Raw genomic sequence first — 18,440 nt, 5'->3', positions numbered from 1 at the left:
AGCTACCATTGCCCGACGTCTCCTCTCCTCCGTGGGAGACATGTTCCCTTTCATGATGGTGCGAGCTCGCTGGAAATCCTATGGAGGGTCCTGTACCCCCCAGAGCCCTTAGGCTTTTCCTTGGCTGTTTTCTGTTTCCTGTTTTGTTTATCTCCCTTCATTTTTCCTGATATTGTACCCCTTTCAGTACTTCTCGAAGAGCTGGTCTAGTGTTGGAAATTCTTTCAGGTTTTTTTTTTTTAATCTGAGAATGATTTTATTTGTTCTTCACCATCTCAAAACCCTGTTATTCAGATATTTAGGTATTTAATGGTATCTAGCATTTCCTGTCTGCTGTCCTCATTTTTAGAGGTTATTTTTTACTCTTTTTGGTGATTTTGTCTAAGTCAGAGACTTTGTCTTCCAGCCCAGAGACTCTATCTTCTGCATGGTCTAATCTGCTGTTAATACTTTGGTGAGAGGTTTTGATTTCCCTTTACTATAGTCTTCATCTCCAGAAGTTCCTATTGGCTCTTTTTTAGGGTGTCTTACTTCCTCGGAATTCCTCCTTCAAGTTGTGGAAAGATTTACCTGTGTCCTAGAATTCCTGTCTGTTTTCTCTTGTATGCCATTTAGTTCTGTCACTGTGAATATTCCGCATTCTTTTTCTGACCTTTCTGTAAATTCCTTTGTGCTGCCTATGGTTAATGAGAAGTTAATCTGTTCCCTTGTTTTTCCATATTTCTCGTGCCTCTGCACTGGTTTCTTTTTTTTTTTTTTTTTTTTTTGCTATAGGGCGCATGCGCTCGCCAGACAGACAGAGACATAGAGACAGAAAGCGAGAAATCACCCCCCAGGGGGGATGGTCACGTCGCAATCCCTTCTCCTCCATTCTCCTCTTGGGATCTTGGGCACGCACGCACACACGCCCGGCGTGAGTTTTAAGCCACCGGGTCCGGGACGTGAACCGCGGTTGACTACGTGGGAGTCCAGCGACATAGCCATTACGCTAACTGCTGGTTCCCTGCACTGGTTTCTTGACGTTTGGTGAAGAACGTGCTTCCTTTTTTGGTATAAATTCTGTCAGGAGGGAAGACGGCTAGTTCTCAGGTGTGTTCTTGGTAGAGGGCCGTGTCTTCCACTCAGAGGATGGTGTCTGAGCTGCTCCACATCTTGGATTCCTCTCCTCCCCTCTCAAGACCAGATGTGTCTAGAGCTAGGCTGGAGAGACTGAACCGCAGGGAGGAGCACAGCACAGCTCACAGCCTGAGAGCAGTGGGATTCAAAGCACACTGAGAAGTCAGGGCACTGGTGGGAGAGCCAGAGCCGGAGCCCTGTCCAGCCCTCCAGACCGCTCACTCCCCCACCTCCTGAGCCTTTCTCCTGCACTCACCGGTGGAACTCCCAGAGACAGAGGCCAGGGTGCAGGGCGGGAGGGGTCTAGAGCACACACCAGGAGGTCAGGATGTGCAGGGGAGGGTCTGGGCTGGAGTCCTGGTGCAGCCCCTCCAGAGCAGCTCTCTCCCCCACCTCCCCCACCTGCAGGGTGCCGCACTCACGGGGGAATCTGGGAGCTGTATTTCTTTCCATACCCTCCTTGTTCATCTGGACTACAGGAATCTCAGACACCTTTAATCTCCTCTGAGACCACAACGAGAATTAGTAGTTAGATCAGCAGCAGGAGCTCTGGAGAATTCAAAGAAATGATCATGCTTACCAGAAAGCAAAGAGACACGTGAGTTTGTGCCGAGCATAGCTCTGCAGGCGATGGCCTCCTACTGTCTGTTTCAGACTTGCCGTGTTACGGCGAGGGAGGCTTCTCTGAATGTATCACATCGTTCCAGACTCTTTGACTCACATAGACATTTTCCCCTATAGAGACAGAAAGGGGATTGGTCAAGGAGAAAATGCTAAACAGACCAGAAGACAGTTTGTAAACATATCCCCCGGGGCCAGCAGATGGTATAATGGTTATGTTGCTGGACTCCCATATGGTTGACCACAGTTTGAGGCCCAGACCCATGGCTTAAACTCATGCCAGGTGCATGTGTGTGCATGCCCAAAATCCCGAGAAGAGAATGGAGGAAAAGAGATTGCAGCATGGCCGTCCCAGCTGGGGGGTGATTTTTCCCTTTCTGTCTCTCTGCTTCTCTCTGGTGAGTGCATGTTCCCTATAGAAAAATCTCTCTCACTCGCACACAAAATCCCCCCCCCATTGGCTGTAATAAAGCAGGAAAATACCTACTGGTCCAAGTGGACAAGGAGGCCACGTCGAGAACGCAGACCCTCTGTCCGTGGCTCCCGCACAGAGGCGTGCTGTGGGGTTTTTTGTGGTGCTGGCCCTGACCTTGGGCTTCCTAACAGGGTTAAGGCTACACTGTTCATGCTCATCCCTGATTCTTTGGCATCTCAGAAAGAAAAATGGCAGAAGACCAAATGGACAAGCCAAGAGAAACATTTAAAAAATGTGTGCGTGGCTCGTGCCAGGGGCCTTTATGGCTGATACGTGTTTTACTTCCTGCCCTGTCCATGTGACAGTAAGAACCCCCTTTTAGAAACATTACTGTACAGCCGCAGACACCTCATGTCTCTGGGCGGATTACAGAGAGGATAACAATGTGATTTTTCTTGGTTCCTCCTTCTCTTTATAGATTGTGAAATTGAGAAAGTCGATCTTGTTTTCCTCATGGATGGTTCAAATAGCATTCACCCAAGTGACTTCCAGAAGATGAAGGAATTTTTGGCCTCTGTGGTTCAAGATTTTGATGTCACCCTCAACAGAGTGCGGGTGGGCGTGGCCCAGTTCAGCCACACCTACCGCCCTGAGTTCCTGCTGGGCGCCCACACAGGTGGGGAGGAGGTGTCCGCCCGGATTGCAGGCATCCAGCAGATCTTCGGGTACACGCACATCGGCGCCGCACTCTGGCAGGTGGGCCACTACTTCCGGCCCGATGCGGGCAGCAGGATCAATGCAGGTACCCCCCAGGTGCTGCTGGTCCTCACTGACGGCCAGTCCCAAGACGACGTGGCTCAGGCCGCCGAAGACCTGAGGCGCAGAGGCGTGGACATCTACACCGTGGGCATCGGGGACGTGGACGATCAGCAGCTTGTCCAGATCACTGGGACGGCGGAGAAAAAGCTGACAGTGCACGACTTCGACGAGCTGAGGAAGGTCAGAAGAAGGATCGTCCGCAACATCTGCACGGCGGGCGGTGAGAGCAGTAAGTATTCACTGAGTTCTTCACACGCCTCCCGGCCCACCGTCACCCCCTTGTTCTTCAACCCCCATCACACCCCGGGGCTGGGGCAGAGCTAGATCCGGGCCTCGAGACCTCAAGCTCGACTTCTCGCAGTTACCGAGTTTGGTGACCTGGGAACTAGAAACAGCACGTTCGAGGTCCCGTGTCTTCTCTCCTCCCTCTCCTGAGGGACCATGCTGCCTTGTGAAGGGGGACGCCTCTACTCGCCGTGTTCGGTCAGGTGGGTCAGGTGGGTCCCGGAGGCTGGAGAGCTCGGCTCCCAGAAATGACCCCCTCGAGCTTTGGTTGCCTGGCAGTAGAGCCCACGGGGCTCCGAGGGCTGTGGTACCGGTGGGTGGGAGCTTCCCTCGAGCTTTACATCCTGTTCTTTGTGCTCAGGGGTACGTGCACTCACCAGAGAGAGACAGAGAAAGAGAGAGAGGGGAGAGGGGAAAGCACCCCCTCCCATAGGGCGTGGTCATGCCACAATCTTCTCTCCCTTCTTTCAGGGTTTTGGGCACACACACGCACGCACGCGCACACACACGCACACACACGCACATGCACAGACGGTGTGATTCTCAAGCCACTGGGTCGGGGACTCGAACTGCACAGTTGGCCATGTGGAGTCCGGCTGCCTTAACCATGAGCTGCAGAGCCAGCCCTGTATCTTTTTCTTCAAGTTAATCTATTTCCCCCATGAGAGAGGACAGAGGTGGACAGAGAAATCTAGTTCCCCATGAGAGAGGACAGAGGTGGACAGAGAAATCTAGTCCCCCATGAGAGAGGACAGAGGTGGACAGAGAAATCTAGTTCCCCATGAGAGAGGACAGAGGTAGACAGAGAAGTGGGGAGAGAGCGAGAGCACCCCGTCCAGGCCCTCACACTGGGGCCCACCCTCAGTCCGAGCCACCAGGATCGCGGGTCCCTGTGCGCACATCGGCCTGCTCAGAGAGGCCCGAGGACCGGACCCAGGCCCCCTCCCAGGCCAGCCCCGCTGTGCCACCTTGGGGCCCAGTGGTGTGCATCTTGGCTATGAGACTTTACCACAGAAGTCAGTAAATAGCTTCTTTAAAATGAGCGCGTTTTGCGATTCTTGCTGACAGATGGAAGAAAGTGTGGTGAGCAAGGGGTGACGTTTTTGGTTCGGGTGGCGGTGAGCTGTGTGACTACCGAGCCCTTGAGAGGCCGTTCTGGACAGACCCTTGGTCTGCAGCCGGCTTTCTTAGACGAGGTGTCCAGCGTCTCTGTTTCCTGTTCTCACCCACGAAACGTCAGGCTCGCAGCGCCGAGTCCGGGAGACCGCGGCCAGGGCCGGAGCAGGTGCATCTTTAAACCTCTCTTTGTACCGCGTGGCCCTGGGGTGGCCGGAGTCACTTCATTGCGCCTGCCGACCCCACGGGCTTTCACAAGGGCTGCCTCTCCCTGCCCCTCGTCACTTCGTAGGGAAAAACGCTTCTCTGGATGGTTAATACGTCCATCCTGTGCACCGGGTGAGACTTCACTCCATGCCAGGCTACCCACTGTCCCAGCTGCCGTCGGCTGCCTGTCCGTGGTGACAGAGAACCTGTCACGCTCCCTGTCTTCCCCACTGTCCCAGCTGCCGTCGGCTGCCTGTCTGCGGTGACAGAGGAGCCGTCGCGCTCCCTGTCTTCCCCCACTGTCCCAGTGGCCGGGGGCTGCCCGGCTGCCTGTCTGCGGTGACGGGAGACCTGTCACACTCCCTGTCTTCGCCCAGTGTCCCAGTGGCCGTTGGCTGCCCGTCCATGGTGCCTGATTAGGGACCACTAACCTGCCTCAGGGTCTCCCCACACTTTGGAATGTGTTTGATGACCTCAGCCAAACCTCCCACATTCGTTTTCTGTTCCACACGAAATACCCATTGCCAAAGATTAGGCAGAAAACTGTCTTAAAACCATCTAGTTTCTCCTTTAGAGCATGGAGAAAGATGTGGAAAGTCAAAAACAGAAGTATAGACTCCGAGTTCGGAGTCATCTTTAAAGAAAACAGGCATGAATGTAAAAAATACATAAAGATGTTTTAAAAACAAGGAAAGAGCTTTGTATTAAGATAAACTTGAGGCCATTACTCCAGCAAGCAAGAATGCGAGGCCTCGGCCGGCCAAGCTGCGAGCGGAGGGCGGATGAGGTTGGAGTGAATGCTGATAGGGCTTCAAAGGCTGTGCAAATGCAGCGCAGGTCGCCAGTTCTTAAACCACGAACCCGCATCAGGGGAGGCAGACAGTAGCTTGGTGTGGCGCGAAGCAGACTGAGCTCGGCCTGGACGTGTGTTCCGCTTCTTATCCAAGTACGCGGAACCCTGGGGAACGCACCCTGCGTTCTTGTTCGTGAAGTGCCACGACCTCAGAGCGTCCCTGATTCCGCGTCTGGGAAAGGGAGGTCCCAGCACAGACACGGGCATGACCGAGCATCTCTGACGGTCACACCTGAGGCTCCAACCACGTTTCCTTTTTCCTTATTTGTCATTTGCCAGAGGGTGTGCGCTCTCCAGAGAGAGGGAGAGAGACAGGAGGAAGGTGCAAAGCACCCCGTGGATGGTCACACCTCTGTCCTCTTGCTGCCATCTCTCTGTCCTTCCAGGTTTCGTGCACACACGCATACGTGCCTGGCGTGGTTTGCAAGTCACCACATTCAGGACTCGGACCGTGTGGTCAGCTATGAGGGAGCAGCTCGCATAACCACCAGGCCGTGGGCTAGCCCTAAACACATGACTTCATGTGACTCCCAGCATCACATGGCTGATGTTGATATTTTCACTTATAAATGAATGTGGAAACGGGGACTCGGGATAGTGAGTCCCGGCTGTGTGGCTGCCTGGTCCAGGTCACGCAGGATGTAGCCTGAGCACACATCGAAACCTGGGTCTGTCCGACCCCGGCGGCCGGCTCGCCATTTCTCTGCTGTTGTTAAATTAAGCTGTTTTCTTGAAATTATTGTCTGGGTTATCTGATGTAGACATTATGAGGAACCAGGGTCTAAGTGTTGTGTCTCACCCATTAATAACTGGAGCTTATTAAAACATCATCTGTAATATATGAATATGCATTTAGGAGAGATTTTTTGGTATAGGGTGTGTGCGCTTGTCAGAGAGACAGAAATGAGAAATCACCCCCGGGGGATGGTCATGCTGCAGCCCCTTCATTCTCCTCTCAGGATTCTGGGCATGCACGCAGACGCACATGGCATGAGTTCTAACCCACCTGGCCCGGCACTCGAACTGTGGTTAACTACGTGGGAGTCCAGCGACATAACCATTACGCTGGTCCCAACCCCACCACGTTTTACATTAAAGTGCTTTCTCAAGTATCTCAGTCTTCTAACCTTAGGAATCTAGCTAGCCTCTAGACAGCACCGTACGACCTGCGTCCTCCCCAGTTACGGGCTTTCTGTGTGCACCAGATAATTAAAATCAGCCTTTGGCCCTGGCGGAGAACAATGCGACCGCAACTCTCTTGCAACTCTTTTCTGACCCTCTGTATTTTCATTTCGAAACACATAATCCCATTGTTTTTATTGACAAGGAAATTAGCACCGAGAGAGGTTAGAAGATTTACCTACAATAGCGGAGCTGCCACCAGCACAGGACGGAGACTGAACTGGCCGTCTTCCCACTCAGACCCCCGCCCCAGGCTCCCACGCTGCTGCTTGGAGGGCTGGAAGGCTCGGACCACCCCTGCACTTCTTTGAATCACCCTCTGCGGGCTGCGGGCTGCCCTCTTACTTTTCCTGGCGTTTAGCCTCTTTTCTATTCCCACTCCAGTTATCCTAGTTTAATTTAAACTATTTCTTTGGAAATCCATTGTCAGCCTCCTGCCCCACTCACCTCCACGGCTGTGCCTCCCTCCTGCCCCGCTCGCCTCCACGGCCCTGTCTGCCTCCTGCCCTGCTCGCTTCCACGGCTGTGTCTGCCTCCAGCTAACTCTGTCGCTACTGGCAAGTTCACTGTCAAGTCTGACCTCTGTCGCGGCAGACGCCAGTGAAGGGCTCCTGGCTGAAGGGCAGCTGCCCAGGAGTGTGCAAGGCCATTTGTCACATGAGGGCCTGTGTGACCGTCGGCCTGGTCTCTAACTGCATTTGGGTGTCTGCTCGCCGACTCTGGGCTTTTCCTCCAGATGACATTCCTTTGGCCACATGCTTACTGGCCAGCATGTATTAAACCCAAGGAGCTTATTAAATGGCGCTTGTGCTTTCAGCAATCTAGACCAAGGCTTAAAATACTCCGTGTTTTTGAGTGACTCTTTGTCACTTTGGCATTTCTGCCGATGTTTGTTATTTTTCACAAGAGCTTGTTTACTCTGAAGGCAATAACATACTTTGGTTGCTGATTAGTTTTTTCGTTCACAGGTTAAAACAATGTTCATCTCAGGGTAATTTATTTTATTCTATTACTATTTCAATTGGATTTATACATTCGGTCCCTGTACATCACTACAGCTTGTAAAATGAATTCCCCACCGTGAACCCACTGCCCACCAATCCGGTTGAAGATATCATGCTTGGTACCTACAGACATTCTTACATTTCCGTGTTCCTCAAATGCCCTGCCTCAAGGTAAAATTTTTAAACTCAAGATAGACATAAGAAAACATAGATTCCAGAGAAATTTTGGAAAATGGTATGGTGCTTCCTTCTAACTCACTTTCTGAATATCCAAAAATGGATATTTCAATGTAGTAAAATAGATTAAAATAAGAAGGCCATCCTTTCCAGTGTTTTTGATAACATATTGATGTACCTTAAATCTCACGATGAAGATTGATTATCAAGTAAGGCTTTTATTTTCCCTCACCCAACTCTCCTCTTATTAAAAATGAACCAGCTTACCAGCCCTTGTTTCGAGAATTGCAACTGACATTTTGATTTCAAAGACTTGCAAATATCCAATTGACTGATGTGTCTGGGAAGTGGTGTAGACAGGCATTTATCCACACAACAAATATCTGAAATACTGCTAATCTAAACAAAGCAAATTAAAAATAAACATTGTTTATTTATCAAGCAAGCTGTATGTGTTGAATCTGGTGAAAAGGGTTAGAGTTCTAGCTATGTTAAAAATTCTTGAAAGAAGAGTACATGACGGGACCAGCAGTTAGCGTAATGGCTATGTCGCTGGACTCCCACGTAGTCGACCGCGGTTCGAGTCCCGGACCCGGTGGCTTGAACTCACGCCGGGCGCGTGTGCGTGCGTGCCCAAGATCCCGCGAGGAGAATGGAGGAGAGGGGATTGCGGCGTGGCCATCCCCCCTGGGGGGTGATTTCCTGCTTTCTGTCTCTCTGTCTCTCTCTGTCTGTCTGGCGAGCGCACGCGCCCTATAGCAAAAACCTCTCAAAAAAAAAAAAAAAAAAAAAAGAGTACATGTGTCCTAAGACGAACTTGCTCTAATTATCGGCCCTTAGGAAGCTCGGCTTCAACTACCAAGCCCCTTCTTAGTTTTTTCAGTGCTTAAATTTCCCTGGAGTTAGTAAGAACAGGAGTTAAGCACTTTAAGAGTAACACCTCTTCAAATATTTCTAGACAGGATCAGCAGGTGGCATGGTGGTTAAGGCACTGGACACTCCCTTGCAGCTGATGGCAGTTTGAGTCCTGGACCTGGTGGCTTGCTTTCTCACTTTCCCTATCGTACTCTCTCTCTGTCTCTCTCTGGTCAAATTTAAATAAATAAACGAATAAATAAAATACAATATATATTTCTAGAACCCCAAGTGGCAATGTCTTTGGCTTCTTGAATGGCTGAACTCCTGAAGGCAGCGCTGTCTTAGGTTGAATATGGATGATTCGTTTCCCAGTGTTTTCACTCACAGTACTTAAACCAAGCAAGATCTCAAAGAATCTCTCTGACTTTTTTTGACTGAATGTAAAAGACAAAAAGAGACATCAGAGACCCTTTTTAGAAAGATAAGTCATCAAAACATCAAAAATATTGTTTAGGCAAGTCCTTGGAAATTTTTTCTAAATTACTTTATTCCTGTGTTCTTAAACTTCCCTTATAATTATTAAATGTAATATTTGTGGAATGGTCTCAATTGATAAGCAGCGTGTTATAAATTTCTGGTTTGGGACTATTAACCTCTCCACAGTGTGCCCGCGACTCTGCATGACTCCCAATGGCCGCAGTAAGGCTTGCAGAACTTCCGTTCTAGAATCATCCACATTACACCAGCTGAGAAAACAGTGATGTTTACTTACACCTTTACAGATTTAGAAAGTATTTGGAGCCTCTTCCTTTATTTACTCATGCCCTTCCTCGTTTCCCACCTTCTTACTGGAATGTAGTTAAGGATTCCAAGTCTCTTGACCCAGACACAGCATCCGAGTCAAACAGAGGTGTTGTTGGTTTAATCAGACATGCTTTTCCCTTGATTCCTAGATTGTTTCATGGATGTTGTGGTGGGATTTGATGTCTCCACTCAGCAGAAAGGACAGACCTTGCTGGAAGGTCAATCCTGGACGAAAACCAACCTTCAAGATACCTTACGTGCCATCAGCTCTCTCAATGGAGTGAGTTGTGAGGTGGGCACGGAGATTCAGGTTAGTGTCGCTTTCCACGTGACCAACGCCATGGAAAAATACTCTCCCAAGTTTGAGATCTACAGCGAAGACATACTGAACAGCTTGGCGGGCCTAACAGTTAGAGGACCGTCTCTTCTCGACACAAACCACTTGAGTTCTCTGTGGGACGCGTTTCAGAATAAATCGGCGGCTCGAGGAAAGGTAGCATGCTTTTATCTGATCTCGTCGTCTGTGCTTCCAGTGAGCCCCATTTTACTCATTTTCTTCTTTTCTCTAAATGCTTTCCTAGGTGGTCCTTTTATTTTCAGATGGATTGGATGACGATATTGAAAAACTTGAACAAAAATCTGATGAGCTTAGAAAAGAAGGTACTGAATGTGGGAGAGGAATGGAGAAGAAAGGTTACTGGCTTAGTCGTTTCCGAGCTCGGTCTGGCTTTGAGAGTGTCCAGGCACTCAGTAACCTGAGTCTGACCGTCTCCGTGCTCCGCGTCCATGGCAGGGCGACGGGCCCTCAGACGTTCTCACGTCTACTCCCCTCACGCCCTGCGTGGGCCAGCAGCACTGAGCACTCCCCTGCCCCCCTTCTCCTTGTTACTGTCTGACTTCTCCCCAGCCTTTTCAAGACATTATTTCTCTCTCCCTTGCCCCACGTTACCTAATTTTGATACCTCTTTAGTGTTAGGAAAAGTAAAAAGGGGGCTTCAAAAAGTTAATGGAAAAATTGGAATTAAAATACGGGTTTATTTTGGTGCAAAAACATTGAAGTCCGCATCTGTTTTTGCATGATTCACATTGTCCATGAATCTTCTGGCCATCCTTCATATCCCTCCTTAACCATGGAATGGGAGAGCTGGATTGTTGTCTCTAACGCTCTTCATATCTCCAGGGTTGCAAGCATTGTTGGACGAGTTCACTCATGTTTGGGGCTTTCTAATCAGTTCCCTCCTCCAGACCACAGATGGACTAGCCACAGTGTTTATGAGTTTTTGAAGTTCTGGCACCAGGCCTTGGGAGCCAGGGACCAGTCCGAACCTTCAGTCCTTACTAAAATGTGGGTCATGGAGGCCAAATACCTCCATGTGTTCCGGGTTAATGGAGAGTAGAAACAGCCCCTGGATGCGGTGCTGCTGGTGCAGGCCTACCCCCTTTCCCAGGCACCCGTCCTGCAGGTGTTGTGGGTGCTCTGAACCTCACAGCTTACTCCACCCTGAAGAGCTGCCCTTGGCCAGTGAGAGCCAGCCAAAAAGTTTTCTGACTTAATGGAAAAGTAAAGGTCTTTATTTCAGCCTTTATTTACGAAAGCTGCCTTTTCCTTATTCCATCAACTCTTGGCCTTTGTCTATAAGCTATAATAGCGATTTTAAGACTGAGAGCAAGACCCTAAAGTGCTTAGTCTGGGTGAGTAATTTGTTTTGCTTTGCTTCAGCTGTGTGTGTGGGAAAGGTGTATCTCTTGCAGACAGCATCAGGATTTCCTCCAGGAAATTCTTTGGAATATCCAAAATTCTAAGACTAATCCTCTTTGTCCCAATTCCCACTGAAAACTAATAAATGAATATCAACTTCAGAAGCTAGATTTTGAATGATATACTCACAAATTCAAGATCTTTCAATGGTAAAGGAAGATAAAGATAAAGAAATAATAGCCATAATGTTCTTTGAAAAGTAGTAGAGGGACAAAGTTAATATAGACAGGGGTCGCCTCCAGCCTGGCTTTCATATTTAAGCATGATTCCAGCTGCTGTTGGGTCCTGTGATCTGTTGACCTCGGAGAGCCTCCCTAATCGAATCCCAGTATCTGTACTGATAAGCTATTACCGTGTAGTCACTGTGGAACAAGAGGAGACAAAGACGAATGGACCCTGGAGGGCCAACGTGGTCAACGTGGATTTATAACTTACCCATGCGAATTGGGGCTGAGATTAGTTTGTTCATCTGAAATTCATTTGTTCATTTGAAATCTAGTATCCTAGAATCTACTCAGTGATCTTTTTCCCATCCGATGTGTGTGCTGGCCAGAGAGAAGGATCCTTCTCTTCCATCCTCTCCAGACGTTGGACACTCATACACGTGCACCTGGTGTGGTTTTCAAGCTGCCCAGTTCAGGGCTAGAACAGCAGTCAGCCATGTGGGGATTCAGTGCCTTAATCACCACGGCACCTGCTGGCCCCGAGTCCTCCTTTCCTTCAAAGTTGACCTTTTTCCACAGGAGAGACAGACAGACACAAGCACTCTCAGGAGGCTCGTACCCCAAGCCCTCCTCAGCCAGCCAAGATCACAAGCACACAGCCAGCCTGGACCAGTCGGCTCAGTGACCAAACCCCCGCCTTCCACGGGGCCCGCAGAATTTTAGAGCATCGTGTTACCACTGTGCCACTGCGACTGGACCCGAGTGATTCTCTGTTCTCTCAGCTTTTGACGTCTTTTCTTCTTCTATTCATTTTTAGGAACTGAAGATATTGTCTTTAAGATTATATGACTTACTTATTAGCTGAGTCTGAAAGCAGGAGGATCGAAGTCCCCTATCCGCAGAAAAGCAGTCATGACTAACAATTACATGCCTATTTCCTGCAAGCCAGCAGTCCCATGGTTCTCACAACTGTTACATTTTTACATTTCCCCAAATTTATAAGAGAAATCAGATGTGAGATTTCCCCTTATAGCTAGACCATTAGCACGCCTTCTCAATTACTAGACAGTAGTTGATGTACACAGCCGTTGCCTGTCCCAGCCCAACCTGCAACCTCTTTCCTCCCCTCCTCAGTCTCAGTCTAGAAGGGTGACCAGTTGTCCCGGTTTCTTGATATAATTAGGAACTTCAGCAACAGAACTAGGAGGGTCCTAGGCAAACGTGCACATGTTGGTTACCCTGCTCTTTGGTGGTTCTTTGATTCCACTCAGCCAGCCACGCTGTTTCCCTTCCCTGGAAAACGAGCCTCTCCAACATATCCCTGAAACTTTTTAAAGTCTCTTTCTCCCATGAGTGTGAGAGACAGAGACCCGACATGGCCTTCATGTCACGATCCACTCCAGCTTTAGTCAGCCCGAATTGCAGACATGCCTGAGACTTCTGAGAAGTCTCCAGAGACAAACAGGAGCCTCCCATGTGGATGGACCCCAGGGGATGCCATTTCACCATCTGGCTCCGTTTCTGAAACATTATTCCCATGTTCTCTTCATTCATCCGTCACTTCATTCAAAATTATGTCACATGAACGTACATAAGAAGTATTCTTCACTCGCAGCCAAGCCTGAGTGTTTCTTTATGTACTCTAGTTCATTAGTACTCAAATCCCATCCAAAAACTCTACCATCCGTAATAAAATGAGAAAGCTCATGCCCGTCAAGTCAGGTGTCCAACAAACCAGATGTTCTCCACTGTAAGACTGTGCTTCGTTTCGTGGTTATCTCCTTAGTATGTCTTGTTGTTAAAATATCTTTGGATGTAGGTTTTGGATTTGAACTGTCCTGGTGAAAACCTAAGAACACCACCCAATCAGCTGTGGGATTTCTCCAAGCCTCAGCATCTTTGTCTGTGAAACACGGCGATAGTCTTACCTAAAGGATTATATTTGTGTCTTGCAAACAAAATAATGTTTGTAAAGCACTTAACTAACTTCCAAGCACATAGTGACTATGAAAACATGATAGCACTTAGTTGCTATGGTTACCTCCACCATAATGGTTGCAAAATTAAGTCATAGAAAGCCCTATGTCAGTCCCTGAAAGTTTTCTTAGAAATATTCTTACCCACAAAGCCCCAAAACCTAGAACCACAGCTCTGGGTGACTTTGTTTTCTAAGGGTTTTCTTTTTTCCTTTTCTTTTTGAGAGACTTGCTTTGGGCACGTGTGCTCGCTGGAGAGACAGAAGGCGAGAAATCACCCCCCAGGGAGGTTGGCCACACAGCAATCCCTTCTCCTCCATTCTCCTCTCGGGATCTTGGACACGTGCACACGCATCCAGTGTGAATCTTAAGCCACTGGGTCCGGGATTTGAACCGTGGTCAACTATGTAGGAGTCCAGCAATCTAACTATTATGCCATCTGCTGGTCCCCAACCTGGGGGTTTTCTTAAAATATAGATTCTAATTCAGTAAATGAGGAATGGGGCCTGAGATTTTGTATTTCTTTTTCTTTTTTTTTTTTGGAGAGGTTTTCACTATAGGGCGCGTGTGCTCGCCAGACAGACAGAGAGAGACATAGAGACAGAAAGCAAGAAATCACCCCCCGGGGGGATGGTCACGCCGCAATCCCTTCTCCTACATTCTCCTCTTGGGATCTTGGGCACATACGCACACGCGCCCAGCGTGAGTTTTAACTCACCGGGTCCGGGTCGCGAACCACAGTTGACTATGTGGGAGTCCAGCGACATAGCCATTACATTAACTGCTGGTTCCCGAGATTTTGTATTTCTGATACACCCCCAGGTAATGCCACACTCTTGCTCCAAGGCTCTCCCAGGGAGTGGCAAAAATGCACAATTACTTTCTGATATGTGAATTCCTTCTTTACTTTAGCATGAACCATGAACCTCTATAAATAATAAAATAATGAATATTAATACATTTAAATTAAAAGACAATTTTAAAACATGAAGTGACCAGACCCGCCTCACCTGGGGATCACAACCTGTGTTGCCTAGGCCTGAATGCCCTCCTCACTGTCGCTCTGAATGGCGCTGCGGCCTCCAGTGACCTGGGCGGGCTTGTCTACATTGAATTTGGGAAAGGCTTCGAATACAGGACCCAGTTCACTATCGACATGAGGGATCTTGGGAGCCAACTGTCCAAGCATCTGGTAAGTTATTCAGAGAAGACTGGTGAGTTTAAATTTTCAGTGGTTTTATAGATAGGTTTAATATTTGTGCTTATGAACTGGAACTAATTCTCTTCATTTTCACACGAAGAAAACTAGTTCCAATGCGTAAGCTTTCGGGAATTAGTGAAGAGCCCAAATAAGCAGGTGTTTGAAAGAAATGTAGTACAGTGTAGCTATTTCAAAGCACGTTCAATTTACATGCTTGGCAAAGAGGAGGAAGAAGCAAAAGGAATAAGGAGGAAAAAGAAGAAAAGCATTTTAATAGCACCTATAGCCCGCCCACACAACAGTCCCTGAACAGTGTCAGAACCTGTGCTGGGCAACGCCAGTCAGTGGGCCGGTTTTCACATCCCTTGTAGACCCAGACATCACAGCTACCAGACTGTATTCTAGCATGTAAGATGGGTCCTTCCCTGCCACGAGGCCTGCACATGAAGCAAACCGCGTGTGGGTGCCACCAAGGAGCACTCTGCCCCAGTGCTGGAGTGAAGTGGTGGTGGGGACCTGCTGTGTCGTGCTTTAAGAGCGAGTGAGAGATTTCTAAGGGAGGCTCACCCTGATATTTTCACAGGTGTTCTACTTCTAGAGCCGAACACCTATATAAGATGCATCTCAATAATATTCCTTTCAGAAAGATACAATAGCTCCAACCCAAGGCGAGGTGTTACCACACTACGTGACGCTGGCTTTACTTTAATGAATGGCTGAATATTTATATATTGCTTATCATCTGTAAATCTACAATCCGTATATGAGAATTGTTTCTTCTCTCTTCTTTCTTCCTTCCTTTTCTTTTTTCTTCTTCCTTTTTTACTTTCTTTATTTTTTCTTTTTAATCACCAGAGAGCTGCTGCACTCACCAGAGGACGGGGGAGACAGAGAAAACGGCCCAGGGGGGTGTGGTCATGTCACACTCCCTTCCCTCCACTCCTCCTTCCCCCCAGGATTTTGGACATCTGGGGTGTACACACATCTAGTGTGCTTTTCAAGCCACCAGGGCCAGCATTCGAACTGTGACCAGCCCTGTGAGCACCGACTGCCTTTGTCTGGGCTTACCCACTGTGCCACTGGGCTGGCCACGAGAACGATTCCCAATAGTATGCTGGATTTTATATGTGAATAATATCTAAACAGTTTGTTCCACGTAGTAGTTATATGAAAATAATTACTAAAATAATGTGGAAGCTTTGCTGGAAGTCTTTTCCTACATGGAAAGATAGTATTTATTTTACAAAATATATTTTTTTGGTATATTGCTCTTAGAAATAATTCATGGAGGAAAGTTATTCTTCAAAACGAACCTGTATTTTTGTAGATACTACATAAATGAAACACTGTAAGAAAAACGTCATGAGTTTTAGAAGTAGATCAATTTGAATATTATTAGTATTATTACTATTGAACCCAATAGTAGTGTAATGGATTTTATGCTATAGGATTGTGATGATCAAAAAATGGTCTTACCTAATATAAAGCCATGGAGTGCATTTAGTTGTTCCTGTTAGATTTCACACATTTCTAGCTTTCTTGATTTTTCTGAAATGTTTAGACAAATGCGACAATAATATCGGAAAAGGGTATTATCTAAGAGGAAACAAAGTGAGAAGTCACTAAGTGGTTAGAACAAAAGATTTCCGTTTTCTACATCATGCTAAATGTGTAAAGAGCCATTTCATAATAAAGAGATTGACCCTACTCTGCCGAAGTGAAGCACAGCCTTCAGTAGTGCCATTTCCCTAAACACAGCTCTGGCGGGGTAATCATAAAAACGCAGTACACTGTGTCAGCTACTCAGGGAACGGCTGGCTGAGCCTGGGAAGAAATTCACTCACATTGCTGAGTACGAATGTGGGCTTCGTGGCCAGAGCGTGAAGAGGACGGCACTTCCCATGCCCCCGCTCTACAGCGAGTGATTGTAAAATGTTGGACATGTCACTGGTGTTTTCGAAATTCCATCAGATGTGTTTTGGAAGTGTGTACCATTGGACCCTGTTCCAAGCAGTTATGTTGGCACCGTCCAAACCCTCGAGCAAACTAAGATTTCACAGAATGGAAGGCATGTGTCCCTTTCATTGAACAAAGCATTATGGCGGAATGATACAGAGCAGTTAACAGCACCGTGGTCACCGCAAGGGTGGGGTGGCACTGCACTGGCACCCACAGTAATGCGTCGGTACGCAGTGAGCTGGTTGTGGCTAACCTGAACCATCTTGAGAACACAAAAGCATGTGGGGGTTGCTCTGGGATTCCTCAAATGGTGGAGGATACAAATCACAGAAAACAAGTAGTCGGAGGGTGGCCTGCGTTCCCTGCGGCCCGCACGTTACTGGGGGTCGGGCTCCTAGAACTGGCGTGGGAGGCTGGCCCACGGCATGGAGCTGCTACGTGTGGCTCGGAGCAGTGCCGTCACTGTCAGGTGTCCCCCCAGGTCAACGTGGCCGAAAGGACCTGCTGCTGTGTGTTCTGCAAGTGCACCGGAGGAGATGGCTCGGCGGGGGACCCTGGACCCCCTGGGAAAAGGGTGAGCGCGTCGGATGGACGGTGTCCTGGGTTTGGAGTGCCGCGTATCGCTCAGACCTGGGTTTAGGTAGAAGTAAGGGCGATTTCATCCCTAGAGAGATTGCAGGGGGAACTGTATTCCGCTCCTCTTTCTGCGTGTCAGGTTAGTCATGGGTTTCCCCTGGTGTTCTAAACTTGCGTCTTCTTAGAGGTTTTTCAAAGTCCGAGGAGAAACACTCGCCAAGACCCCAGTGTTCTGGCAGCGGTGGCAGCGCTGCAGGGACGCCAGCTGCGGTTGCTCACGCAGAATCCGCAGGCCTCCTCGAGGCCGGTAACTCGTTCCGGCTTCCATGTTTAATCGTGGCAGCCATCAAGATCACGTAGAGCATGTTCCCGGTGCACGGCTGAGAACCGGGGCAGGTCAGAGCGCGCTGCCGTGGCCACATGTTAGAACCCTGCACCCTGCCGCAGCCCGCGCAGACACTGCCACACACACAGACGCAGTTATGGAGGAGTAGAAAGCAGCCGCATCGAGTCCTGTACCCCCCAGCCCCACACAGTCCGTGCACCCGTATGTAGAAACGCTGTCTGGGACTTCAGGAAACGTTCGCACGTGTGTAGGCATGTCCTGCATCTGTTTAATGATGACTTCGGTGCTGCCGTTTACATGTGTGTTTATTTTTGCATAGTTTATGGATAGCACTGTAACACCCGCGCCACCAAGGCTGTGTCTCCGAAGAAAGGTTTTACACTAATTATTCCCTGAAAGCTTCAATTTCACATAAAACGAGTGTTATGTGAAACTCAGAATGAACGGAAAGAAATGTGTTTGGTCTATTTTTCTATGTGTAGCACAAATCCCCCCAAAAAAGTATTTTTTTTTTATGAAAAAAGGATAATTCTAGCCTGTCAGGAACAAATCTATCCGTGTTTGCTTGAACGTTTGTTTGGAAAGAAACCCCAGTGCTCGCTGCATAGACCCAAAGAGGTCCAGCCACGGATGAACCAGAACAGGCTGGCTGAGACTGCTATAGGCAGAAGCCACACGCAAGACCCAGGTTCAGCTCCCAGCCAGCCTGGGAAAAAGAAAATAAAGAAACAGAGAAGCAGGCATGGTGGTATGCTCCTTTAGTCTCAGCTGCTTGGGAGGCTAAGGCAGAACGATGATGAAAAAGACTCTGTCTTAAAAAAAGAAAAAGTTCACAGGGTCACAGGCAATCTCATATTCACACACAGCCTCGAGTTATCTGGGTTCAAATCTCAGATTCCATGTCTTTCTACGTGAGTAAATGTAACTCAGATCGGGGAGGGAAGGCTATTGTTTTCTTTCTTTCTTTTTTTTTTTTTAGAGGTTTTTTTTTTTTTTTTTTTT

General features: G+C 48.3%; 1 protein-coding gene across 1 annotated transcript in view; it reads left to right on the top strand.

The window, feature by feature from the left end:
• COL6A6 (collagen type VI alpha 6 chain) overlaps positions 1-18,440 on the top strand; it is a 115,865-nt gene that overhangs the window by 11,821 nt on the left and 85,604 nt on the right. Inside the window, exons 7-11 of the mRNA XM_006158514.3 lie at positions 2,631-3,200; positions 9,607-9,950; positions 10,039-10,117; positions 14,394-14,548; positions 16,998-17,090. Of these exons, the coding sequence (XP_006158576.1) occupies positions 2,631-3,200; positions 9,607-9,950; positions 10,039-10,117; positions 14,394-14,548; positions 16,998-17,090 (1,241 nt within the window). The remainder of the gene's footprint in view (positions 1-2,630; positions 3,201-9,606; positions 9,951-10,038; positions 10,118-14,393; positions 14,549-16,997; positions 17,091-18,440) is intronic.

The sequence above is a fragment of the Tupaia chinensis genome, unplaced genomic scaffold, assembly GCF_000334495.1.
Source record: "Tupaia chinensis unplaced genomic scaffold, TupChi_1.0 Scaffold000601_1, whole genome shotgun sequence".
In the NCBI taxonomy this organism is placed as follows: Eukaryota; Metazoa; Chordata; class Mammalia; order Scandentia; family Tupaiidae; genus Tupaia; species Tupaia belangeri.
This window is presented reverse-complemented; position numbering and strand designations above follow the sequence as displayed.